General features: G+C 41.8%; 3 protein-coding genes across 13 annotated transcripts in view; 1 reads left to right on the top strand and 2 right to left on the bottom strand.

Moving 5' to 3' along the window:
* Positions 1–2,816, top strand: part of LOC123876709 (CDC42 small effector protein homolog) — a 40,919-nt gene extending 38,103 nt beyond the window's left edge. For all 3 annotated transcript variants that reach the window (XM_045923025.1, XM_045923024.1, XM_045923026.1), the window contains one exon: positions 194–2,816. In XM_045923025.1, the coding sequence (XP_045778981.1) occupies positions 194–202 (9 nt within the window). In that variant the 3' untranslated portion in view covers positions 203–2,816. The remainder of the gene's footprint in view (positions 1–193) is intronic.
* LOC123876692 (trithorax group protein osa) overlaps positions 1,844–27,290 on the bottom strand; it is a 209,127-nt gene continuing 183,680 nt past the window's right edge. For 6 of the 9 annotated variants that reach the window (XM_045922991.1, XM_045922993.1, XM_045922990.1 and 3 more), the window contains 7 exons: positions 26,843–26,959; positions 24,176–24,250; positions 22,703–22,790; positions 22,193–22,451; positions 20,834–20,920; positions 17,212–17,481; positions 14,655–17,033 (listed from right to left, as the gene is read on the bottom strand). In XM_045922991.1, coding sequence (XP_045778947.1) covers positions 15,177–17,033; positions 17,212–17,481; positions 20,834–20,920; positions 22,193–22,451; positions 22,703–22,790; positions 24,176–24,250; positions 26,843–26,959 — 2,753 coding nt within the window. In that variant the 3' untranslated portion in view covers positions 14,655–15,176. Of the gene's footprint in view, positions 1,855–14,654; positions 17,034–17,211; positions 17,482–20,833; positions 20,921–22,192; positions 22,452–22,702; positions 22,791–24,175; positions 24,251–26,842; positions 26,960–27,290 lie in introns of those variants that run through there. The other 3 variants (XR_006798399.1, XM_045922994.1, XM_045922995.1) reach the window with 3 other exon arrangements.
* Positions 3,761–13,349, bottom strand: LOC123876698 (zinc finger CCCH domain-containing protein 13-like). Its single transcript, XM_045923007.1, has 14 exons — positions 12,992–13,349; positions 12,157–12,257; positions 11,495–11,581; positions 10,997–11,069; positions 10,753–10,844; positions 10,101–10,220; positions 9,484–9,598; positions 8,304–9,137; positions 7,197–7,310; positions 6,600–6,716; positions 6,010–6,120; positions 5,478–5,591; positions 4,501–4,672; positions 3,761–3,993 (listed from the first exon to the last, which is right to left on the bottom strand). The coding sequence occupies exons 1-14, from the start codon at positions 13,121–13,123 to the stop codon at positions 3,923–3,925; spliced, it is 2,253 nt and encodes a 750-aa protein (XP_045778963.1). The 5' UTR covers positions 13,124–13,349; the 3' UTR covers positions 3,761–3,922.

Here is a 27,290-nt window from a genome sequence, read left to right as displayed (position 1 = left end):
GTCGTGGCTAAGTGGATCACTATTACTATCCATTTTGACCATTTATATTGACTCTATTACTTAAAATAAAACAAAATGAATCGAGGAATTACTGTTTCGAAAAATTTGCGAACCAGTACCCTTATATTTCGCATAATTATACTTAAATATTAGTAAGTACAAAAAGTTTTAATTTTTTTTAATTTTTTTTCAGGTTTACTGAAGCGACGTTATCAGAGACACTAGTGACAAAAACAGAGTGAAAATGTTTTGAATATGATCTTGACATGTATTTATTAAAGAAGACTAGTGTAAGTTTATTTTTAAGTTTTGTTGTGTACAGAGAGTTACACTGGAGTCAGTAAAAAACTTAAGTATATCTGAGTTACCTAAACGGCGCACGATGGACGCACAGAAAATTGTTTTGTATTATGTATGAAATGAATAATGGTAGGTTCTCACGGTCCGCAAAGGCACGTACCTCCGAATTTTCAAGGGGGCATGGTCAAACCTTAGGCAAGATAACCTAGTTTGTGCAGTATGCGTCAGGGCGAATGATTATGTCCCAATGATTCCGAATGAACCCGATTCATCCCAATGCTGCATCACCGCCTTAATTTGTTGAGGTTTTGTTGACACTTCGCCTTAAATAACAGTGCCTTTCATATTATCATACCTTAAAATCGACTGGTACAGCTTCGATAAATTATTATTCAAGTTCGCGCAAGAAGATATTTCGGCGAGATATGGCGAATGTTTGACGAATTTTTAAAAACTCGGTGAGGGTGACGTACGGGTGTGCACTGTGCAGGACGTCCCCCCGCCTCATACCTGTCGACCTATCCCGAACTATATGTCAGCCCAAATCTCGATCGCTACCATTTCAACTGTCACGAATCTGTATACTTATTCAAAGGGCAGTACGCAAAATCATTTAATATTATAATACTATTATTGTACGCAGTGCATTCGCTAACCATGAGAAACCACCCTTATAAGTCTTGCAGAAATGTTTTTAAGTTATCTAAATTAATTTTACGACTACCTGCGGTGCTTTATAAGTTAATGACAATACCTAAGTGAGCAAGTTTGTTAGCAAAATGACTTGTCCTAAGATAACAGGAGATTGGCAAATAAGACGGATTAGAACTTAGTATGGCGAGTGCCTTGCCTTGGCCTTGGAGAAGCGGGGATTTCCCGTTGAACTGTATAGGCTGACTTTCCATCCGGAGTTTTTTATTTTCATTATAGCAAAGAGGAGCTTGTAAATATGAGCTATGACAAGCTATCCTAATAAAAATTACTCAATATATAGCCCTCACTACATAGCCTTGTAAATCTCTAGTGGAAAGCAGTCATAATGTTATGAGTGCTTAGAAGTGTTCTTACAGACGAGCCGCACATTGTGATGACAGGGGTAACTGCTAAGTGCTACCGTCATCGCACGTCCGTCGACGGCAGCCCCCGGCACACGACGACGCGACGCGACGGCCGCATTTACCTTTGTCATCGACGAAGTGTTGCTCGTCTATAAGTACACTAAGCTGTGCTAGTAAAATGTATGTTAGAGTCTACAGAGTTTAAAGATGCTCCTAACTTTAAGATAGGTGTAACTAAATGATTTGCTATAATACCTACATAAAAACTATTAAGGTTGAGATCTACGGAGCGCACTTTGACTTTGCTCAGAATTAAGAGAACGTTAAAAAGAGACAGCGTTACATCGCTGGCATAAATCTATCTCTTTCTAACTGAAACTTAAGTCTGAGCAAAGACAAAGTACTCTCTATAGATCTGACTTAGTGTGCATGTAAAATTAATTGACGGAAGTCGAAATACCAAATGATTCTTCTCACTAAACTACATGAACTATACCTACCTATTGTCTAAGGATGTAAATTGTAAAAGTGTGTGTTTTTTGTTAGTTGGACTATTCTCATGTTTAGAGTAAGATGTTTGTATTGTTATTATCCTAATATTGTTGAATATACCTATTACAAAGTCTTCTTGCCCGAACCTTTTTGGGCATACGAACGACTGATATGCCAGCGGATTTAAAGATATATGATACGGTATGAGTAGATACATACATGCTGCGGAAATTTTCTAGACCTAGATATCTTCTCTTTTTATCATAAATATTTTTTCTTTATCACCCTAAGACTTTGCATTTGGTGGTTTGGCACTACAGAACAATTTGCATTAGGTATCTAAGAGAGTAACTACCTATCTAGTATGCCCCGTATTTTACATTTGCCTGTTATTTTATGTGCCTGATGCCCCGTATTTTACGGGTTACTCCGTATTCCAGGGCATGATATTACAGGAACCCGTAGATGCGAAAATAAAAAACAGGGTAGGTAAATAAAGCTCCCGTATTTTTACAAACTCAGCCGGTACTGGTAGGTATTCGAAACCAAACCCTGACGTTTTGAACATTAGAAAGAATATTTTCCTTATGTGTTAGCTTAGTTAAGTATATCCGAATTCGGTCCAAGTTTTTTTATATCCGTATTTTCACGGATTCGGATCGGGTGAGTGCGTAACCGCTCTTACTATATTCGCATCATACTGATAACTACTCATACCGTGTCAACTAAATAATATGTGAATTTAGCCATAATTACCTAAGTCTAGTAGAGTTTTATATGTATATCTATTACACCCCATACCTACATGCCAATTAGCTATACTTTAGCAAATCTGTTGAAATAATTTTGTCCTTTTATCATTGAAACGACAAAGTTGTATGTAACTCCAATAAAATAAAATAGTTATTTATATATTGTAAAACAATTATAATATTCTATTTGAAAAACATGGATTGTAGAAAGATATTTTGTTTTATTAGCACACAATACTTCATAGACTACGAATAACAATACCACCTTAACTGTACTTATGAAACATAAGAAATCTACGGCAGAGTGAATTTTTACGGGGTAAGTGGTAGCTGGAAGTTGGAATCTATTTCTCCAATAAGACGGATCTACGTTAGACGTGTAGAGGGATTCTGATAAATTGAATCAATTAATAGAGGCATTGATTAATCCTAATAGTTTCTACCTATGTCTGTTATAGACTTTGAATGTAACGGATGTGCCCCAATCATTATAAAAGCAATAATGCGAAGATGGTTTTAGACCACTTATGCACATTATTTTTTAATACTTAATGTAATTATGTACTAAAGTTGAGATTTATATGTATAGAGCACACTGACTTTGTTCAGCCCATGAACCTATTATGGTTCAGCCGTAACGCTCCGGCTACAGACTTCGTCTTGACTGCGCAGTCAAAACTGCGCATTCCAATCTTTAGCAGCTTTTGCAACTGTGCGGGATACTGTCTTACCGTCCACACGGACGCACTTAACTGCACAAATTGACTTGTGCAGGTAAGCTCTCAGGGTCAGATATATGACTGCTCACACTTTAAAACAAGACAGCGTTATAACGCTGTCTTGTTTTAAAGTGTGAGCGATATATCGCTGGCATAAATCTTTCTCGTTTTAACTAAAGCTTAAGTACGAGCAAAATCAAAGTACCCTCTATAAATCTCAGCCTAAGACATTGTTAAGTGTTATATCGCCGGCACAAATCTGTCTCGTTTCAACTGAAACTAAAGTCTACAAAGTACATTCTATACTTAGATCACAACTTAGTTGAGAGTGGCACTGACTTAGTCAAAAGTCATAGTTCACTCGGCCAAAATCCCAGGATTGAAGATTTAAGATTAAAACTAAAGGCTTGTAAACATTTTAAATTACTTTATTGCGTCTTCAAAAATTAACATAAAAAACAAAGTATGGTGTACAAATAAATAGTTAACAAACACATTACAACTTAAAAAATTTGAAACGGACTTCGTTACAAGTCAACACAAAGATTTATCAAGGTACATTCACACGTTGCAACCGATATCTTTATTAAATTTTTTTCTGCTATCTTTTCCTGTGCCTATGTTCGGATCGCGCCCCATTCGACTTTGATTTTTCTTTGTATCTCGAGTCATCTGCAAATTGAAACGAGGAAAAATTATAATACATCTATGACTACTGCGCTGCTATAACCGTAAAATACTTATATGTAAGGTATCTATATGATGCAAAACAAACTACATCAAAATTGGTCCAGTGGTTTTTGATGAAATTCAGCCGTACTTGTATAATCTGTAGCGCTCCCGCCTCCCATCACCTCTGTAGGTAACCCGTTAAAAAAGTAGAAATGTGTTTTTCAGAGCGCGGAGAAACTCTATTCCAAGCGATTTTTTTTTTTATTTTTTTCACGCTAAGGGTTAAAGAACAATCATGAGTACAATTGGTGGGTTTCTGGTACAAACCTCTTTTGGGTAAGAGGAGTGGGAACTGAGGAACATCAACCACTGTTGACGATTTCTCCTCGCTGGACCCCTGGCTAGTCCACTGAGAATCTATTTCAAAAGAGTTCCATAATCTGACTCCTTTCTCCCATTCTCTAACTTGGATGGTGACCTAATAGAAGATAGGTGACGAATAGTAACCTCGACCTCTATCCTTATGTCGACGTCTCTCCCTGGAGACTTGCGAGTCGGGTGAGGATCGTCTCCGAGGATGTTGAACGCTCTCGCCGGCCCACCACCACGCCGGTGGCACCGATGCGCGGGTCCTCAGTGGAGACGAAGCATTGCCGTAACCAGGAGGCATTGGAGGCATCTGGCCGAAAAAACAGTATGAGAATGAGTTTTGGGTAAGTAATTTGCTTATAGAGTCTATGTAGGTTGTTTGCAGCGTCCAAATGCAGTTTACACTGCGTGCCAGCACTTTAAATGCAGTTGCGATTCGATTGTGCATTAAAACTGCATCCAATCTGTAATTTTACAGGTAACTTTGTAATCCAAATTCAGATCGTCTACATATAGGTACCATTAGAGAGGGAGACATGAAGGTTTTGACAGTTCCAGCTTGGAAAGAACTTCTTCTGTCGGGTTTTGATAGAAATAAAATTCTAAAATAAACCAAACCTCACGCGACGCTATAGAGAATAGTTGATGATAATATTGCATAGCTAAAAGTTAGGTCTACCATTATTTAGAACTAGCTGATACCCGCGACTTCGTTCGCGTGGCTGTAGGTTTTTTTAAAATTCCCGTGGGAACTCTTTGATTTTCCGGGATAAAAAGTAGCCTATGTGCTAATCCAGGGTATAATCTATTGCCATTCTAAATTTCAGCCCAATCCGTCCAGTAGTTTTTGCGTGAAGGAGTAACAAACATACACACACACACACACACACACACACACACACATACAAACTTTCTCCTTTATAATATTAGTGTGATTATCAGATATATTTTTTACACCAACTTTGTAGACCAAAGCACTAGATAAAGATTGAGTCTGGTGTTTGCAATTTGCAGCCCAAATAGACCGTAGTCTGTGCTAGGGCTGACAAAAATCATCGGCCTAAAAAGAATAATTTAAGACTAATATTATAATCAGAAACTAAAGTTACACGTACCGGTGGATAATGATGCGGTAAGCGGTAGGGCACAGCAGACGGCCCTTCGCCCTCCGCGCAAACCAGCGGAGGCGCCACTGGCGTTGCTCGCGTTGGGCTTTCCGCTGTCGCCAACTGATAACAGTTAGGTTAGATAGCTTTCCAAGACAAAATAAGACAAGCAAGCTGGCTGGAACAACTAGCCAGAACTAGAACAACTAGAAAAATAGCCTTAGTAGCTCAACGGGCACAGGAGTGGACTGAGTTTTGAAAGGACGGCGGTTGAAATCCCACCCGTTGCACTATTCTATTTCTACACCAATTGAAGCTTACATTAGCGGTTTATGATAGCATCAGCAATGTATGATGAGCTTGCCAGTACCAGTTGTACCAGGAAAAGTTACAATAAACTTTAAAAAGTTAATTGCAATTCGGGCTTGAATTTTGTAGTTTTAGAAAAAGAGAAAGAAAATGTGTCCACTCATAAGCCAACTAAAGTTAATATACACCACTTCTTAGTAACTCCTATTAAATCCTATGTCATATTGGTCACCTTTTGTTTGAGGCTGTTGAAGTCGTTGCTCATGTCCCGGTACCGCTGCAGACACTCCTGCCACATGGTCGCCATCTCTGACATCTCCGACCGCTGCTTGTTTATCTCCTCCTGACATCAACATCATATATACCTATCTAATCTTAGTTTTTTTATTCTGATACAAGTTAGACTGCGATCTTATCTGATGGTAAGTGATGATGTAGTCTAAGATGCAAGCAGGCTAACTTAAAAGGGGTCTGGCTGTTTCATGGTATAACCACATACCTACCCTTGATCAGTTTCTACACGGCATCGTACCAGAACGCTAAACGCTTGGCGGCACGGCTTTGCCGGTACTTAGCGTGGTAATTAGCCACGGCCAAAGTCTCCAAGATTAATTTCATTTCATTATAAATGCGAAAGTGTATCTGTCTGCTAGCTTGACGACTCATCTCTTCTACCGTTTTTGGCAAATTTTGGTAAAAAAAAAATAGCTTGCATCCCAGAGCAAAACATAGGCTATGTTTGTTTTGGAAAGAGTTCCCATGTGGTTTTAAAAATGTATGATTTTTGTTCGAAATACCCGTTCTATGGGAACAATAGAATACCATAAGTCTGGCATCAGTATCGCCGACGTCTCTGGCAACAGTCTCGTACCGACGCATGCACTCCCGCCACAAGCGAAGCTGCGCCGCCGCCGACTCTCGTGCGCTGTTCGCTGTTTCCTGTAACAACATGCAAGAAGCCCTTCGCCACAGTTTAAATACACAGTAGTCCGCTGCCTTTGGGCCCTTTTACATCACTTACGGTGCGACAATGCATAATACATCGTGGGAATTCACATGGGAATCGCATTGAGGTGCGATGTCGTTCTTGCGATGCGACGTCACACCGTAAGTATTGTAAAAGGGCCCTTGGATCGCGTGGTAAATGACGACGACGCGTCAACATAGGGCTCGAGCCTCGGACTCACGTAGGCTAGTTCGAGTGGCATCTTCGTCCCGCACTTACTACACGATTTCTCTGCCTAGACGGCTTCGTCGAACCTCTGTATGTAATATCATATCCTTACTCATCCTCACTCTGTACGTCAAAGTCAAAAAATTCAGCAAGTATTTGTAATTTAAATCGGCGTTGAAACATTTCTAGTGCTTCAGAGCTTCTTCAGTATTAAATAGTCTGTAAGTATTTAATTAGGTACTAACATTAACGGCTTTGTCTCGTCCTTGAGTTTGGGAAATGTCTTTGAAGCACCGCATCAACTCTTTCCACAACTTCATCATCTTGTCCATCGCTTCCCGCTGCTCTGATATTTCTTGCTATAAATTAAAACCGAATATTACCTACTCCAAGAAAGTGTAATGTATTATACGGTAAGTATTAAAAATTTGTATGACAAGTATAATAAATCAGTAACTTTTTATTACAAGTGGCGCAGTCGGTAGGATCCTAAATAAAACCAACTTTTCTGTCCCAGTAGTGGCGTGCACTATTGATTATAATTGGGTGGGTCTGATTAACAGCTGCATCAATTTGAAAAAAAAAAAACTAACTGCCTTTAATTCATTCTGATTTCTTGTAGAAATATTAGTTTTAGATTAACCACGTTTTTAGCGATAACTCAAAAATATTTTTTGTTTGCAGTTAACGGTTTTTAGTTAACACGGACGGCAGCATTCTGGTGGAAGATTTTAGTTACGCTTGTAGTCCTCCTATCGGTAAAACCAGTTCCAGTACGAAACCACCGATTAAGTGTTTAAGTTTCATGACCATACTATTGGCGTCACTCAGAAAAGCAGGTATTATTTAAATATTTTTATCGAATTATTGGAATATCCTCTCCAAAACCAACACAAAAAAACACAAGTTTAATGTGTAAGGTTATCCGAGAGTTTTAATCTAAACAAACTAATGCCAAAATAAATAATTTAATTAGAGCGTGATTGCTATCACAACATCTAATTATTCAGTTCACAATCCAAATACCGAAAATATGCGATATCGCTCCGAATCTCGGAAGGAGACTAAACTAAAACCTTCGAAACACCCGTATTTATGCAAGTTCAATCTTGTTGGCCTCCTAGCAACAGATTGTATGACATCGAATGAGCCAAATATCGATTTTATCAAACTACCTGCATTAGGTAAATTAATAATTTTATATTATTTTTGACAACTCAAATCAATTTTTAAAAATAACCTTACAATACCTACCATCTCCAGTTTAGCGGTATTCCACTTTAGGCACACACCTTCAATTGTATGTCACTGTGAAGCGCTAACTTTATTGAACAAAATGACTTTGAACTAACCTTGACCACTTTCAAGCAGTTGCTTCTTCCACTCATGGTACTAGTTTCCCCATCTGCTACACTGAGGCCCGAATCTCTTTCTCTTTCCGAGTACCTTTCTCTATCTTTATAATCATCATCTCTTGATACTACGGACATTCTATCTCTTTCATTCATTCTATCGAAACGCTCTGGATTCCGCTTTGAACGGCGATCTTTACTTGCCGAATTGGCAAAGTTCGTGTGATGTTCTTTATCATCATAATATTTGTGTTTACTTCTGTTGTAATATCTTCTATCTCTTTCATCTCTATCGTCCAAGGTTTTATCTCTCAGTCCATCGCTTCTAGATGTCCTGCGGTAATACGCGTCATCATCGACATATCCATCTCTGCGCATATCGAAGCTTCTACTAGTTTTCTGTTCGCACATTCGCCTTTTGTCTTCATACTTTCGAAGGTCCCTTCTGTCGTCACAATCTCTGTCAGCTCTTCGATCAGGTTCATGAGGCCTATAAAATCCGTTAATGCAACTTCTAGTAGCAGTTCTTTCTGGAGGATAATCACGATATCTTTCATCATCGTGGTTCCTCATCACGTTTATTTTGCTTGCATATCTTTGTTCTTTTTCGTAAGAAGGGCGACAAACACATTTTTCTTTTCGATCGTCGTGAACTTCAATATGCTCACGGCTGTGGAGCCTATCGCGGAAGTTCTCATAACTGCGTATTTTCGATGGGGAGTGTCGGTCTTTAGAATGGTCCCGACTTCTCAGGCGTACTGGTTGTTGCTCTACATCGAAATCTCGCCTTGACGCTACTTCACATTGTAGGGATTTATGGCTATGTGATCGCGGCTGAAATAAAGCAAGAAATTAACTTCTTTTCGAACTTTTAGACTGTTAGAGTGGATCCGCGCAGGTACAGTACGGAAAGACAGTGATGAAAAATCTACCAGTGTCCTAAAATAACATCTGTAACTTGAGATAACTTTTCATAAGTTTGGATCTAACTGTACTTTATCAATGTAGGTACGTATAGATATTTTTCCGAAACATGAGGGAGTCAATAAACTATCGTGACATCGTAATGTCGACCCAGCACTTAGCACCTAGGTACATTTAGATACTATACATATACTATATGCTATATACTAGGTACATTTAGATACTATATTATGTAAAACAAAATTGACATTCTTACAACTTGATTATCATCAGGATGACGTGCAGTCTTCTCGTTCATCTGAGCACACAACTTCGCAAATGTTTCGAACAGGGCTGCTTGGTCTATCGGGGGGCGTTCCTCTTTTGTGACCCTTTTAAGAAGCATTCAATTAATTACTAATTAATTGTGATTATTTTCTTCAAACGTGATGTTCTTCTTCTTTATGTGAAAGACTTCGGCAGATACAATACAGATGGCGACGGAAAACCGATCCAATACAATTTCAGAAGTTGGAAATGTAAAAAAGAAAAAAAAATTGCAAAAAGATAACGTAGTGTGACGTGGCTAATACAGTTCTTTAAATTCCTATTCCAGTATTATAGTTCCAATCATTGGAATAGGTGAGACATGACCAAACGAGAAATACTGTTGTTGGTCAAATTAGTGAAAGGGCAAATAGCTCTATAGTCTATATATATTAGTGGTTGTGCCAACAGGGGGTGACCCCAGCAGGCGTAACCAAAGGGACACCAGGTGAGGTACCCTCCATAGCGCCTTGTACATTTTGTTGGTAGCGCGACTGGTTGCTCCGCCACGGATGCCCTCGTGCCCTTATGCGTCGCTGTCCTAGCGCGATATTTTTCAAGCCTTACTTTTCGCATTCCCTGTGCTCATCTCGTTGTCTTCGATGATGTTTGTGGCTGTCTCTCGTGATAGATGCGTCTTGATTTCGATTTGTACGACATTCTTCGTGCCGTCGAGCGTGGCGGTGCCTATGAATTTAAACAAAATACTAAGAATTACTGTCACGTACCTATGTATCAGTTTTTCGGCTGTACACAATCTAACGTATCTATCCGCCATATTTAATTTATCATGACGTCATAATACAGCCACTGACCACCACTGATACTCGGACCACTAAGACTAAGGCCACACTATGAGTTTCCGGTGCGTTGCGGTGCCGCACTGCACCGGTAACGCGCACCGCTCTATGGATTTGAATATTGGGTGCCACATAGGCACTGCGTTGCTGCTCCGACAAACTGTAGGTATGGCGTTGCAACGCACCACCCCTCCCCGCCTCCTGTCTCTAGTCCGAAGACCATTGCGCGTGCGGTATGGCGCCGCACGACATCGTAACGCATTCGTATGGCTTCATTCGACAAAGCCAATGTTACCTCAATTGCTTATTATCAAAATCTAAAGAGTAGTTTGCAATTCTGAGGGAAGCTATAAAACATAACCATAACTGCTAAACATACCTACTTTAAACTCTCGTAGTGGGTTACAAAGGGGGCTTACTTCTTTTTGTCCCTCTTTATGGCTTCCTCTAAAAATGCGTAAATGAAGGAGTCTTGATCCTGGGGAATAGAATCGATTGCATCTTCACCGCCCTGCCAAAAATAAATTATAAGAATCCATTTAGAAAAAAAATGTACTCGTAAGAGCTAACATAGTTTTATAAGTTTTATATTTTACTAACAAAATATGGGCCTATGTTGCCTGAATATAGAAATTGTTTATTTAATAAAAAGTCAATAAATACCTGAGCAGCTGGAGAACTAGACCTAGGTGTTGATACAAGACCGGCTTTGAGCGCAAGGGATATACCTTCTCTCCTGCAATTTGTTTCAACCATTACGGGAAATATAAAGAGAGGAGTAAATAATATATATTATAAGGTAACTACCTACTATAGGAATTAAGCTACCAAATTAAAAATCACGAATCACTTCGAGATCAAAATCTTCTGGAGCCACTTCATGTAGCTATCTACCAATTGCAGTAAATTCCTGATAAGTCTATGTAAGTAAGAAGGTAGGTATAATTTTTAATAGATAAGATTGCAGTAGCAAAAAAACCGTTAGAAAAAGATCGGTTTCGTAGAGCGTTGTCTCTGTCGTTGAGATCGACAAAACGTCACGTGGGTATGAGTGACAGAGACAATGCTCTACGAAGCCGAAATCTCTTTCTAAATGTTGATGTGTACATATACAATATTTCCTGCCCACTACACTGTAATGAATATTATTGAGGTACATACGCAATGCGCCGGTTTCGGCGAGGCGATCGTGAAGAGCGGTGCAGGTCGGCAGGGGATCGCGGCATCGATGGACTGCTGTCCCTTTCTCTGTGGATAGGCAAAGGGAGTTTTTCCACTAATCCCCATTGAATAATAGGACATCCGCGTCATTTACCTACGCGAGATTCTCTATTTTTTAGGGTTCCGTACCTCAAAAGGGAAAACGGAACCCTTATAGGATCACTTTGTTGTCTATCTGTCTGTCCGTCCGTTGTGTCTGTCAAGAAATCCTATAGGGTACTTTCGGATGACCTAGACTCATGAAATTTGGCACGAAGGAAGGTCAAGTAAAGGAATAATCTGAAAACGGAGAATTTGTGGTTATATCACCAAAACAAAAATTGAAATATGTTTCAATTTTCAAAGTAAGATGGAGGAAAATAGAAATCATGCATGGCTGAGGGTTCTCCATAATGTTCTCAAAGGTGTGAAAAGTCTGCCATCTGCACTTAGACAGTGTGTCCATTCTATGACCTGAACTCCTCATTCAGAGAGGAGAGCCCTACTCAGTACCAAGAGGTCCGTAAATTGGTTGATGATGATAATAATAATTTTTATTATTAGGGAGCTAAACTATTTTAATTCTTAGACAAGTAGGTACCTACTCAGGGTATTTGGATAACCTTTTAGTGATGTCTTGAACGCAGTCACCGTTTGTAGCTGGTAGGATACCTTGCAGGCTTGCCTTGGCAGAGGATGCTCGACGCCCGTTCCCTTGGCAAACCTGAAGTAATTTCATAAAACTGATACCTACTCAAGTAACTAGGTACAAATACAATTTCCAATATAGGTACATATGTATGTGCCAAGCTAACACCGCCACCGCATTGCGCAATTTATTTTTCTACTAGATAAATGCCTAAAACTTCGTCAGCTGATTTAGATTTTTAAAAATCCTTAGATTCCCTTCCCTTTGATCCTTCCCTTTGATTTTATGTGATAAACAGGAACCTGTGTCCATCTCCGAGATTGTTAACATTCTTTGTAGGGAACATCCTAGGTATTAGACTATTATATTAACAAGAGGTTCCATCCTAGGTATTAGATATCTCCAACAAGGTTAAAATATCCTCCAAGGGTTTTTTGAACTAGGTTACTCGTTTAAAACATACTTATCTATAGTACGCGACTGGTCGAGATTGCAATCGGGGTGGGACTCTCCACACACTCACACTGCCCCCGCGCTAACCCGGTGCGGGGTGTCCCCCAGCCTCATACCTGATTGCCATCTCGACCTATACCAACAAAGCTGATATTTGGCAATACAACTTACCAAAAAATATCAAGAAAAACCGAAGGACTTATTTTGCTAAGTTACGGCAAGCCCGTGAAATTCATACAAACCTAACTACCTACCTGCATTTCGAGTTGGTATCAACTAGCAACCTGAACTACTGAGATCATACCTACCTAGGTACTTACATCCTTACTGCTACCTACTTATAACCTGAAACTTACACCGTTAGATTCGTCCGTAGCTAGAGAGTAATTGCTGTCGTCATTTCCTTCACGTTTTTTCCTGGTCCGTTTGCGTTTAGCTGCCTCGAAAACTTTAAATAATTTCTTACTATCGCTCGGCTTACACTCCATCGGATATCCTCGAACGGGTCTCTGAACATCTGAACTACTTAAACTATTACCATTCTTAGTACTTGTTAAATATTATAGTTATATCGATTAGGAGTTAAACATTAAATTCGGAATTTATACAAAATTGTTATCCAAATAAACACGGACAGAAGTGAATTTGACACAGTGACGGAATAATCGAAAATGGAATTCTGGCACGTTCTGGCAGTGACAGTTCTTGTATGCCAGACTTAGGTATATTTGATTATACTAAAGAGGTCATACGAGGATATCGCATGGAGACCGCGTACTATACCTACTCTATCCACCACGGAGAGAAGTTAGAATTCTCTCTGTATCAGAGATAATCGGTAATCGGAGTACTCATTGTGCAAAATATTTTGAGTGACTAACCAATACTAGTATATCAACGGAAAAAGTTAGTACGAAAATCAGTTAGTTTGTGATTGGTTGGTCACCCAAAATGTTTAACGCCCACTGAGATTTTGTCCGTCATTTGGAAGAGTAAAATGTCGCTGACTCGTTGCGTCTCACGACGATAGTCGAGACTCGCGGCGATACCGCCACGTTACGCCACAGCTGTTGAGATCACGAAAGGCCCAACGAGGCGTTGCCGTCACGTCACGCGGCGATCCGTTGCGGTCTCGTGGCGTATCATTGCGAGTCGCGACGATACGCTGGCGCAATTATCGTTGTACCGTGGAGGTTATCCGACGATAGTAGGACGGACTCTCCGCGATACTCTCGCCCGTGCAGATGGCGACTAAGTGCAGCTTGCATTTTATGGTTGTTGTATCAATACTCGTTACTAGTTTTTCGATCAAATATAAGACGGCAAACTTCTTGAATTTTCTGAGGTGGTGAGATGCCCCATTAGTGTTGTCGATACTGGCAGCGAATCGAAGCGAATATATATCTAATATTTTACATGGCATATTGACCTCTACCTCCATTTAAAAAAACCAGTTAGTTAAAATAAATAACTTACAGCAAGATATTTCTTTTTATTAGGTAATTGATCAGTAGCATACATGAAATTATTCAATAAAAACAAATATCTTGTGGTTTAATTATTTTGTTATCAAACGAATGTTTGTGGCTATCTCACAGAACAGTGTTCTGTGGGTTATCTAAGACACTTTCTTTTGTTTATTGTTCTGGCATAAACACAACAGTAAGGAATTCAAGAAGTTTAGCATCACTTAAAGCACCACCTAGCTATATGTATAGCCTATTGACTTGTGATCAGCTTTTCTGGTATCGTAGTATCAGAAGAAGCATCCAGACTTGAGCCAATTTATATCAGCACAACACAACCAGAAGAATTTGTTTCTTTCACTATAACTGGTTTCTTGTAATACCTATGAAGTATTGCAGTGTATTTTTGGACTACTTTGATAATTTAGTTAAAAACAAGTAAAACAAGTACAAGTATTTTTTATCTCGTAAAATTTTGAAACAAACATACGTACATATTCAGAACGATCACTGTACAAAAATAAATGCAATTTAAAAAAATAAAAAAGGTTCGCAAATTACAAAATTGTAATTTTATTTGGCTAAGTATAATTGTTAATTTCTAATATTGACAAAAATATGGATACCCATATTTGGTATTTTTTCTATTTACAGATTGTGTCTAAATGTAAAATATTTCAAAACAAAAAATCTCAATTCGGTGAATCGGAGTCAGGTATGGAATTTAAAAATGCCAATTAGAAAAAAAATAATGAAATCAGATTCAATTTCAATATATTATAGATTATTGTAATAATTCACATTAAACTTAACTAAAACTTATAGCCCACATAAGCTCCTCACTCGTCACTAGGTATAAAATCTCCATCATAAAACCAATAAACAGATTCAAGTCCCATTTTATTATAAAAATCAAAATTACGAGTTATAATACATCTGTTTCACCAATCGAACAATAGAAATCGATTATAGCACATCGACGTTCTCGTAACGAATCGTCGCGGACATAAATAAGGAAGTGGGGCGCGGGCCGCTCACTATGTACACGCGCTCAGTCCGAGGCCCGCCGCCCGCGTCACTGCGCCTCGCTCGGCGCCTGGCTGCAGTGCCACAGCACGTCCGCCAGCTCGTGCGCCACCTTCTGGTCCAGGATCTGCGACATCACCAGCGACAGCAGGCGCCGCTCGTGGCGCCGCAACAGCGGCCGGTTCTCGGCGCGCTCCGCCAGCCGCAGCAGCGTGGCGGCCGCGCGCCGCAGCATGTCCAGCGACGTGCCCATCGCGTCGGGGTTGTCGCGCAGCGCCGCCACACCGTGCTGGTTGGCCACGCCCAGCGCCGTCTGCTCCGCGCGCTCGATGAACGCCACCAGTTGCGCCACGGCCGGCGCGTGCAGCGCCACAGCGCGCGCCGCCGCGCCGCCCGCGCCCGCCAGGTAGTGCAACAGGTTCACGGCGAACTCGCGCACCACGGGCCGCTCCGGCCGGCACAGGTCGCGCGCCAGCCCCGCGCAAAGCGCCGCCAGCCGCCCGCGCGGCGGCGTGGCCAGCACCAGGTCAACGTTGGCGTCCGTCACGCACAGCTTGCACAACGCCTCCAGCGCCAGGCGGCGCGGCGACAGCGGCGACGCGGCGCCCGCACCCGGTGGCGCGTCACCCGCCACGGCCGCCGGGCACACGCTCCAGTGCAGCAGCCCGTCCAGCAGCGGCCGCGCCACGGCCTCGGGCTGCGAGCCCAGCTCCACGGCGCCCGCGATGTTGGCGCAGCTCACCAATGCGTCCTCGCGCAGCGCGGCCAGCGCGTCCCACCACCACTCGGCCGCGCCGCGCAGGCTGGAACAGCACGCATCTGCGTCGCCCTCGTCGCGCGCCGCGCGCTCGTAAGCGCGCGCGCGGGCAGCGCGCGGTGCGTGCTCGTGGTGCAGCAGCAGCAGCTTGCCGGCCAGCGCCAGGAAGGCGCCCGAGCGCGCGAACTCCGCCTCGTTGCCGGGCACGAACGTGAGGCCGCGCAGGATGTTGGACAGCGCCACGCAGCGCTTGGCGAGCGCGTCGCGCGTCTCGCCGACCAGGTTGAGGCTGGGCTCGTCGCGCGTGTAGCACTCGTCCTCGTAGTCCTCGAGGCGACGCCGCTTGAGCACGCCGGCGGGGTCGCGCACCTGCAGCGCGGGCCGGCGCTCGGGCTCCAGCTCCATGGGCTCGTGCTCCAGGTTGTCGCCAGGCGTGGCGGGCGCGGCGGGTGTGGCGGGTGTAGCGGGCGTGGCTGGCGCGGGCGCGGCGGGCGGCTCACGCGCGGTGCCCGGCAGCACGCGCGCGAAAGGTAGGTGCACGAGCTCGCCGCGCGGCGGCGGGATGACGTGCGCGGCCGAGTCGCCGCTGAGCTGCCACGGTTCTGTCACGTCGTCCACGTCGCGGTCGGGCTCGTCGTCGCTGGGCGCGAACAGCTCGTCGTCGGGGCGCGACGCCAGCGTGACGGGCAGGCGCCGCCGCGACTCCAGCGTGAAGTTCTCGCCGGACAGCAGGGGCACGCGGTCGGCGGGGTCAGGCGGCTCCACTCTTCGTTTCGCTTTCGCGACGGGCTCGGGGTTGGAGGGCGGCGCGTACCAGGGCTCGCTCTCGGTGGCGGGCGCGTCGAACACGTCGCTGAGGCTCTTCTGGAAGTGCTCCAGCAGGAGGTCGAGCAGGCCTGGCATGTGTTGCAGGCCGAAGTATCCTATGCAGTTGTCGTCGAACAGGAGTATGTTCAGGATGTCGAGCGCCCAGCAGGTCTCGGCCAGGAGGCCGGACTTGAGCGCCATCATTATCCGCCACGCATCGACGGGCGCGACGTCTGCTTTCGTCAGTCGTCTTCGCTTTTCAGTGGCGGGAACGGTAGCTTCTACGCAGTCCGGAGGAAACGTTAACTCTCTTTTGATCTGACCCACGCCCACCGTCGTACCCTGTCGGAGAAATTATTATTGAAGTAAGCTCAAAACTGTTTATAGGCCCATAAATAACGAAAAGAGTTTGTACAATAACTATCAGACCACACAGGCAAATGACGTAAGAGCAACTTATATCAGCCCAATGAATTGAAAGATCACATACATACTCAATTCGTTATGGATTGTAACTCACCGGCGGGTGGTAGGGCTGGTGCGGGTGCGGCTGCGGCCAGGGCGGCGCGTGGTGCAGCGGCGCGTGCGGCAGGGGCGCGGGCGGGCGCCAGGCGGGCGCGGGCGCGGCGCGCGGGAAGGCGCCGCCCCACGCGCCGCCCGCGAAGCGCGTGGCCGCGCCGCCCGCCGCGCCCGCGTTGGGGGGGAACCCGCCCTCCGCCTTCGCGAAGTCGGGGTGCCGCCGGGGGACGCCCGCCGCCGCCGCGTTGGCTGCGCCGGCTCCCGCGCCTCCCTTCACGTCGTACTGTGCGTGTTATGTATATGCATATCATTTATATCGATGGCATCCGTTGCTCTCCTAAAGTTTCGACCACCCTACTCACGAATCACTCGAAGTAAAAATATGAAAATATTATTACAGTTTCAAAGTTATATTTTGATTTCGAATTCAAACTTTACGAGAGCAAACATTTCGAAATAAATTGCAATAGATAAACAAAAAATTTGGAAGTATATTTACTTTCTAGGGACCATATTTTACAAAATGGATCAATACATATTTATTACTTCAAATACAATAATACTTCCAATGTCCTTGTCTGAATAATTTGATTACACTAGCCACGAACCCTCTATGCGTCCATAAATTAATGATTTTATCGACAAATGTATAGGACAGATCTCAAAAAGCCTGTTAAGCCCATGATCCATTGCATGACTTTTACCTGATGAATTTATATTTGAAAAATAATGCGGCAAGCGAATGACTCTCAAGCATAACATCTTCAAGATCTCTTCAAGAATTAATAGATATAAGAAGTACCTACAAACATCGATGTATAAAAGGATATGTATTGAAACTTTTAAACCTGGAAAAAATCATTCCAGCCATTTCCAACAAACATTTTACAGCGTTCGCATTAAAGTCATCAAAACATTTCAAAATGGTGCAACAAAATATGCTATGGATCAGAAGCTTAAGGTTAATGGATTATTAGAATCGACTCGTCGAGACACGTCCGGCTACGCCGCATTGTACAAAGCTACGACGACGTAGATCCACTTACAGCTAAGCTTACATGATAACTGTGAATCATTGACTTACTATACGAACGAGACAATCGCTGAGCAAAAAAAAATTCACTGTTATTTAAATATTATTTAATTTCCTTACAGTAAAGTTCAATTTTCGCTTTACAGCACCTATCAGGAAAAAATTGCACATCAAACTTTAGAAAGAGATTTCTGCTTTCGAGCGTCGTCTCTGTCACTCATACCTATGTGACGTTTCGTCGCATACAGACAGCGACAACGCACTACGAAACCGTTACCTGTCTCTTTCTAGTTTGATATGTCGGGAACTCTACACAATAGCGAATGAAGGAATAAAGTGCATTAGCACTAATTGTTTGTCTCGAACAGTTTTTGATCGCGATTGTGGGGCTTGCCGGTAAAGTAAGTCAATGCTGTGAATGCATGCAAATGAATCAGTGACATATTCATCACGTTAAGCCACCACCACACACTCTAAACCTTAACTTCCATGTTTTGTTTTGTTTTTGGTTAAATTTTGAAAGAGTCGGGTTGTTTTTGTGTTCCGTCGCGGCGCTGCGGCCGACAAACGGAAAGCCAATTAATCACACCGCAAGCCAAAATTTAGTTAAAACTAAAACTGAAGAAAAATTAACAGTGACAGCTTGAAATTTCGTTAAGCGAGGTGGTATTATTCGTATAAATTAAATGAAGCCAAAACCACGGATGAGTTTGCCCCCGCTCCGTGACATCTGTAGTCCACGACACAATCGTAGGCGTCCATTAGGCGATAGGTTTTGTTGTCATAGGCACTGCTGTGATTGAAGAATAAGCTAGGTATCGTGTAACGGCCGAAATTAAATCAATCTATCTGTTATGGTCTATGTATAAGTTATTTAGCAACATCATTATTTGTCAGAAAAACATACAATGTTTGACTAATTACAACGTTGCTAATTTATCGACAGACTAGCTGATATGCCCGCGACTTCTTTCCTGTGGATATACGTTTCTAAAAATCCTGTGGAAACTCATTAATTTTCCGGGATAAAAAGTAGCCTGTGTTAATCCAGGTGTTATTTATCTCCATTCCCAGCCAAATCCGTCCAGTAGTTTTTGCGCAAAAGAAAAACAAACATCCATACATACAAACTTTCCCATTTATATATTAGTAGGATTAAAGACGATTTGATTTTTATTTCGACCATAAAGCGATGTCTGATTTTTGCTTGACAAATATCTAGATAATTCTCTGCTCCATCACTTATGATTGACGAAACTGACTGATACAGGAACACTGAAATGGTCATATAAGTACAAGTACGCTGGAAGAGGTGTGAGGATACAAAATGACAGTTATTTTTTGTGCCGAATTGAAGAGCGTAACGGGAATTAAAATTAAATTCTGTCAAATGGTTTTCATGTTGATAAGGGTGATGTCTCATCACTCAATTTTAATTCCGAGTATTACATGTTGCTCACTACTGCTATTAGCACCAAAATGACGAAATTCAAATTGCTTAAAGAGCAGGTCGGCAATCGCAAGTCCAGCATACTTGTATTAGTAGAGGTCAGTGTACAGAACCTATCGTCCAATGGGCGCCATACACATTGTGAAGAGCAGTACAGAGGACGAAAGAACACCACATCATAATTGGGTTTTATATACAGAGAGAGAGAGACGTTGGTGGTAGTAAGTGTTGTAGAATGACGCAACTTTACTGCGATTGAGTGATACCTTGTGTACCTACAATGTACATAACTATATTAATATGATGAAACAAGTGAAAATATTAATTTTCTAAAAGTGCACTAAAAAACTTGTACCTACAATAATATGTAAAAAATACTATAAAGCTAGTAGAACCAGGTGCGGATAACGTAAAATAAATTCAAAAATAGTTTTTGTCATAGCCAAATGTCTCGTTTATAATTTACATACATAATTAACTTTAAGTTAACAATTCATTTCTATGATCAACGCTACCCCAACGTAGAGTTTTCACTGAGTGGACACCCTTTTAGGATAGCTCACAAGTCACAACTCGTTCTTGATTTCTTTTAAATTTAGATTTTGCTGTCATAGTCATTGCTGTGCCTCGGTACCGTTACATTTTTCAAGTACAGCGAATGGCTATGCCTAACTGTTAGCAAAGAAACCCAGGACTGAAAAAATTAAATTACACACAGAAATAGTTGGCATCCTGGAAACATGAACTAAGGATAAATTACTTTTATTCTAGATAATCCGATTTCCATGGGAATTATTTAAAAAAAATCCACAATGATAAAATCACGGGAATTAACAATAAATAAATTATTTGAGCGTACACTTTTTTTTTAAATTACAGGCAAGCGCTTGACCACAATCACACCTGATGGAAAGTGATGATGTGGCCTAAGACGGGACGCGTTTACCGCGATGCCTATACTACTACGGCTGATACTAAAAATAAAGTTTGAAAAGTGTAGGGGGTCAGGGAGGGTGCCCAATTATGATGAGTGGTGTGGTGAACGGGGGCGGGCGACTGTCGGTGTGCGAGCATGAGCCGAAGGGCGACGCCAATATGGGAAGCGGTGTTGAGTGCGTGGTACAAACGGGGCGTCCGTACGTAGGGGCGGACGGGCGACGGCAGCGGCGCGACCAGCTGCCGCGCGAGCTGCGACCCCATAATGCCCGCGCCGGCCGCGGCACCCATCTACGCACAACACACGCGTCAGGCGACAGCCCGTCGCGGAAGCCGAGCGCTACATGCGCGCTCACTTAACTTACTTACCTAACATACCTAATCTCTGATCACTTAAATAAAGGTGCAAACAAACTACTCTGTCGAAACACACATTTTTGCGACATTCAATCGATCAGAGTGTGTTTCAAGGGCCTCGACAAGATAAAGGTTTCACTGAGAAGGCTCGTGAGGTATGGCACGGAATGCGGATACGTTAACAATCTACTGTAGCTTATTTGCACCTGAGTAGCTCTTAACAAAGAGCATAAACTAAGCCATTGTTTTTTATTAATAGAAGTTATACTATCAGGGATACAAATATGTGACGTATGGTTCAGAAAAAAGTTACGTCATTATTTTGTTGCTCTTAATATATTTTTTAAAAACACTTCATTAGAGAAGAATCCAAAATTTTCGCAGCGAATCTACTTTACATAATAATATTATAATAGATGTTTTTCTACACACTTTAAAATAAATTATAAGAATTTTATTATTTCTAGCAGGCAGTCATGTTTTCATCAAAACATTTTACAAAAAAAATTACGACGCACTATAATTCAACAAGACACAAAATCAAAGATCGACAAACAAACACGAATTCTTCTTACATGCTAATCATCATGCAAGAACTAAGTACCCAATAATTATATTATTATAGCTACCAATTAACATCATAAATTATTTATCAATTAACAATGGCATCTTTTTGTATAATTTATCAAATCTGAAGCGTATTTTACGGTTTTAATCTACTGCAAAATTATAATTTTTGTCAATCGTAGTTTACGCCCAGTTTTTTTTAACGAAAGCGGACAAACTTGATAAACAAAGCTATTGAATCAGTGGTATGTATTTATTTAACCGCAACACGTTTTTATGTTGCGATTTGTAATTTGCAATTAGGTATATATTATTCAAGGTTTAGTCGTCACCGCGTAATTATTGCGGAAATACGTGCGATACTTTAAAAAATTCTTTACGCCTTGAGCACTACAAATTCCAGTAAAACTCTAATAACCGTAAAATGCGCTTAGCCATTTGTCCGATCTACACTCGAGCGTTAATAGGGTCGTAAATTTTGGCTCCGGAAAATTTTCACACAAACACGCACTTTTCGCAGTCCAGTTCGCAATCATTCATCCTTTATTACGAACAACCACAATAAGTGTAGAGCGGGCAATGTACATTAATATGAATGAGCTGTTTAAAGTAATTGCATTTAGAAGTAGAGATAGTCACCTCGTGTGGCTGCTGCGGCGGATGCGGCGGGTGCGGAGAGTGCGGCGGGTGGGGCGGGTGCGGCGGCGCGTGCGGCGGGTGTGGGTGCGGGTGGTGCGGATGCGGCGCGCGGTAGTAGTCGGGGTAGGGCTGCGCGGGCGAGGCGGGCGGCGCGGGCGCGGCGGCGGGGGACTGCGCGCCGCCGGGGGGCGCGGGGGGTGCGCCCGCGCGGTAGCCCCCATAACCCCCGTACCGGTACTCGCCGCCCGACGCGTAACCCCTGCAATCGTACAAATAGGGAATTACTTATTTTGCTTCAACTTCTCTCTTATAAAATCAACGTCTCTCTCTATAAAATGCTTATTACATATGACATTTGATTAACAGATGAGTAAAAGTGGATCTTATCTCGTACGATACCTGTAGAACAATTTTTTTTGGTGACCAATAGTATCCCAAATCATAATTACCTACTGATTCGCGTTCAAAAAATGACATAAGACAAAATAATCAAGTAACAATGCAACTAACCGATCTCCTTCAGGACCGTAGGGCGGATAGACCGGCCTATTCGCGGGGTAGGAGGGACCGTATTCATACCCGTAACCTTGCTGGTAACCTGTAACGCAACCAAAATGTTTCATGTTACCAAGATGAACGGACAAACTGTATCAACTCTAAATACGAGTCATGCATTTAATTAGGGCTAGCGGACATCTCACGTGTGAATTTTCCATTATTTATTTTTTAATTTGCTTGTTTTATTAAATTTTTTAATTATTTTTTTTAAATACAGTGTTTCCTCCAATAGCCCTAATTTTTTTGTAAGCTTCAAAATTAGCAATGAACAGCCATACGCCTCAGAAGCGACTTTATATTTTAAATTTAAAGCAAAACTTTCCACTCAAATGTTAGCAATGAGGTAGAAAATTGTAAGCATTCAACTTAAATTCTTAAGAACTGCTGCATCAGTGTTTAGTGTTACAATATAATATATTACAGCGAAACTAATGTGGGATTAACCCGTTGACGCTAGTATGTACAAAATTGGCATGATATTGACAAAATTAGATCTAAACTATCTAGCAATAATAAAACTACAAAGAGATTGAAAATCTGATCAAGTCTAATTTAGCAACTGCAACTAATAAAAATACTTAGAATAAAATTACTAATCAAAGTGCCAATGAAAAAAATTTTTACATTTTTTTTTTTCAAAATGAAATCAAGTCTCTGGGATCGTGACATACTTAACTAGCCCTCAAAATCTACAAATGGCAATTGCTAAAGAGTACAAATTGGTGTCAAGTAAAAAGAGCTCCAGGCGACAGTAGAAAGATGAGAATGTGATTAAGTATTCTTCTTTCATACGCGGACAAAACGATAAGTTGACTGACGAACCAATTGCGAGCCTGCTTAGTTAATTGTCATGTATACCCTCACCGCCAACCTCATTTCATTTCAACATCGATAAATCGCCCACTGCGCAGGTTCTTAATCAATGCTCTTTTTTCCTCACGCCAACTGATGTCTATTAGCAAAAAGATTTTATTGGGTCCTTAGTAGTCACTTTTCGGAGTCGTATAAGACGCCACAGACATTGTAGAATGAGAGTTATGTTGTTTAAGAGTAGTATATTCGGAGAGCTCTCTATAGAAACGGAGTTTGATTCTTGAATACTGAGCAATCAAACTCAATGAAACTCAAATTCTACAAATTAAACTCTTGTGCCTGGTTTGTCAGTTTTGTCATATTATGTGATGTGACAACTCGTAACGGCAATATTATTGCAGTTACAATGTGTCACATCTTAAATGACGATATGACAAATCTGACAAACTAGGCACAGACTTTAATTTGTAGAACGTGTCATACAGAAGTTTATTAAGTTTTATTGCTCAATATTAAAGAATGAAACTCCATTTGTATAAAAACGCTATAAATACAATCCTCCTAAGGGTTATATGTAGTATGTAGTGGTAGTGAGGCAAGCGTGGTGAGTACCTGGGGGTCGCCTGGGCCCCGGCGGCTCGTCGAACGGGTTGGAGGCGGCGAGGTTGTCGCCGCCCGGCCCGCCGCCTACAACCACACGGTTATAGGTTAGACCCGTTACGTGCACGGTGGAAATCTACTGACTGACCAATCGACAGTCGAATATATTTTACAAACAAGACATTTCGGGCTCAAGATTTAGGGCCGACGCATACCCATGAAGTGAAGTTGAACAGGGTCTTCTTGAAAACAACTTAAAATCAGCTTTGTGCACTTTGATATAACTATGTTGAAATTGGTATAAGAGATTCAAAACGCGCCTTGTGTCGCTGCTGTTATGCCAAAGTTGAGCTTAGTTTGAGTTGATATCAAAAAGAAGTTCCACTCTACCCTGCTGGTGTGCGTTGCACCTTATTAGCGCAGAGTAGTCGTGACGCTTTCTTTTATAATGTTACAAAGTATAGTGAATTTTTTCTCCACTGTGCGCGCGTCGCACGCCTAGTGCTCTGTGTCAGTTTCCAAGAATAAAAAAAAACGTGACACCTAAATGTGATCTGCCAAAATTGTCATTGCAAGATGTCAGTTTGCGACCTTTGCCCTTCCATGCAAATCGACAGTTTTACCTCAACGGCGTCATGTTAGTCAACTCGAAAAGACTCATTACAGCTTCTGGTGAAAATTCACTCCACATAACATTTGTAAGGTAAGTTACACAATGGAGATAGATTTCATTATTTTTTGCGATATTAAAAAAGACGCTCGCTTTGACTCTGCGCCAATATTAGGACTTGAGCCTAAATCATATTATGAAAAACAGTATTTTTCAGGATATCTTGATACACAGATGTCAGAAGATTTCCTTTAAATGTAACATTCTCAATCAACAATCGCCATGAAAAATATACCATTAATAGTCACCATTTTTTACTGCAATACCCAAAGCATATTTTACGTGAATGACTGAGATTTTTCGTAATGTGTTTCACTTTTCGTGGCGATGGTTTTCAATGGTTAAATCTAAAGTGCTTTCTTTTTTTATTCAGGGAGTTAGTGACAAGCGAAACAAAGCAATATAATTTGTTAGCCATCGTTTTCTGAGCAAAATAGAAGACCAGTAATAAAAACTTCGATGTACCTTTGACTGTACATTTCACAATATTTATCAAACAAGTTTTTTTAACAATACCTATAGACATGACTGTAATTTTATATGGCGAGTGAAGTTGAAGGATCTCGCCTGGATATAAGCTTTGAAGCTACCAATTTTGTAAGCGGCGGGGAAAACGAAAGCCAAAAAGGCATTCCATACCATAGCGGTATGTGAATTTAGAAACGAGGGAGTGGTACATGTTCGAGGAATGCCGAGTACTTAGGTCGTAAGGGTGCAGAATTTAACGTTGTTTTTTTTTAAATTGCAAGATAGGAAGATCTACGTTGGAGTACTTGCATGGAAGATGCCTATATACTCTTACCTTGTATCTATTTAGGTTATACATGGTAGGAAACATGTACAGATGGATTGACAGAAGTAGCAGTTTTTACTTCTATTTTGCTCAGATTTCGACGTTAAATTAGCTGATGATTCTGAATATTATACAAGTTAGTTCGGACTGCGTAAATGTGAAAAACAAGCACCGAGCGTTGATGTCTCGTCAACCACACGGAAGCAGTTTTCCTAAACTAGATCTAGTTAGCACATTTACAGCGGTAGAAACAGTCCGTGCACTCTTTTACACTAGTCTAGTGCTATAAACCCATCTATCAGCACTATATTTTATAAGATTTAAATCTAGTATGTACAGTCAATCATTAATGTGTGTAGAATTTTTGATTAGAGTATTAAATGAGGAAAAGTATTTGTGAAATCGTATTCATCTGTAAGAAGTCCGGTGTCATTTTGTAAGCTTGGGAGAGCTTTTAAATGCATCTCTTGTGAGATGGAATATTTATTTGTTATAAAAAAATATTGCACACAGAAAAACAACCCACAAAATCAGTTTTTAGAAGATATTCAACTTCCGAGCTTAAAAGTTGAATATCTAAAAATTAACTCTGTTTGGTGGTATTATGTGGTTTAGTAAGTAGATCGTGTATTGGATAGTAGTGTGGCGTCGGATAGTGTGGTGTGGATGTAGGGAGTTAGTATGTGGGTGCAAGCCGCGGGTTATTACGTGGTGTGGGTGTGTGTGGTTTGTAAATGATTGCCGTCCTTTTGCTAAAAACGTCCCAAAAATAGTTTTTCAGCCAATAAACACGGGAATTTAGAAAAGCTGACGTTACAAATTTTTGATGACATCTCCAAAACTACTTTGCGGATTAACCGATTTAAAAAAAAGGGCGGCAGATTATATGGATGTATGGTATTGTGTGGTGAAGTTTTAGGGAGTATTGTAAGGCTGTGGGGCTTTGTGTGACGTTAGTGTCGTGGAGTATTGAATGGGCGTGGATAGTGCGTGGTGTGGGTGTAATGGAATATTTTTGGGTGTGGGGTAGAGTGTGGCGTAGATGTGGTGAGTATCGTAAAGGTGATAATATGTGGTGCAGGTGTAGTGGAGTATTATGTGGGTGGTGGGGTAGTGTGGTGAGTATTGTATAGGTGTAGGGCAGTGTGTGGTTTGTTGTGTGGGTGTGGTGTGGTATGGTGTGGTGGCGTGTAAGGATGTGCGGCATGAAGCCTACCTTGCGGCTGGTTGGGCTGCGGCGGGTAGGGCGCGTAGTGCGCGGGGTAGCCGTCCATGGGCGCGCCGGCCTGCGCCGCGCCACCCGCGCCGAACTGCTCCGCCGAATTTGATGACCCTGATACATTTATAAACATTCATTATTTTAATAATTAAGGTGCAAAAGAATATAAAGCATGAAGAGGTGATAGCCTAGTCAAAGAATAAGGATATGATATTATACACAGGGGTTCGAGCGGTACGTGCAAGGCGAGGAGCGACAACTGGCCTATGTAGTTAAGGCGCTATGTTAAGAGCGTCGTGGTTTTCATTTACCGCGAAATCAAAGGCGTCACACACATTTGAGAACATTAGGGAGAACTCTCAGGCGTGCAGGTTTCCTCACGAAAAATTACAGCTGCGTGCCTAGCATCGAGCCCCCCGCCTCTCGAGTAAGAGGCTGACATCTT

This window comes from Maniola jurtina, chromosome 22 (genome assembly GCF_905333055.1).
Source record: "Maniola jurtina chromosome 22, ilManJurt1.1, whole genome shotgun sequence".
Lineage (NCBI taxonomy): Eukaryota > Metazoa > Arthropoda > Insecta > Lepidoptera > Nymphalidae > Maniola > Maniola jurtina.
Note: the sequence above shows the minus strand (reverse complement) of the source record. Positions and strands in the feature narration are given on the sequence as shown.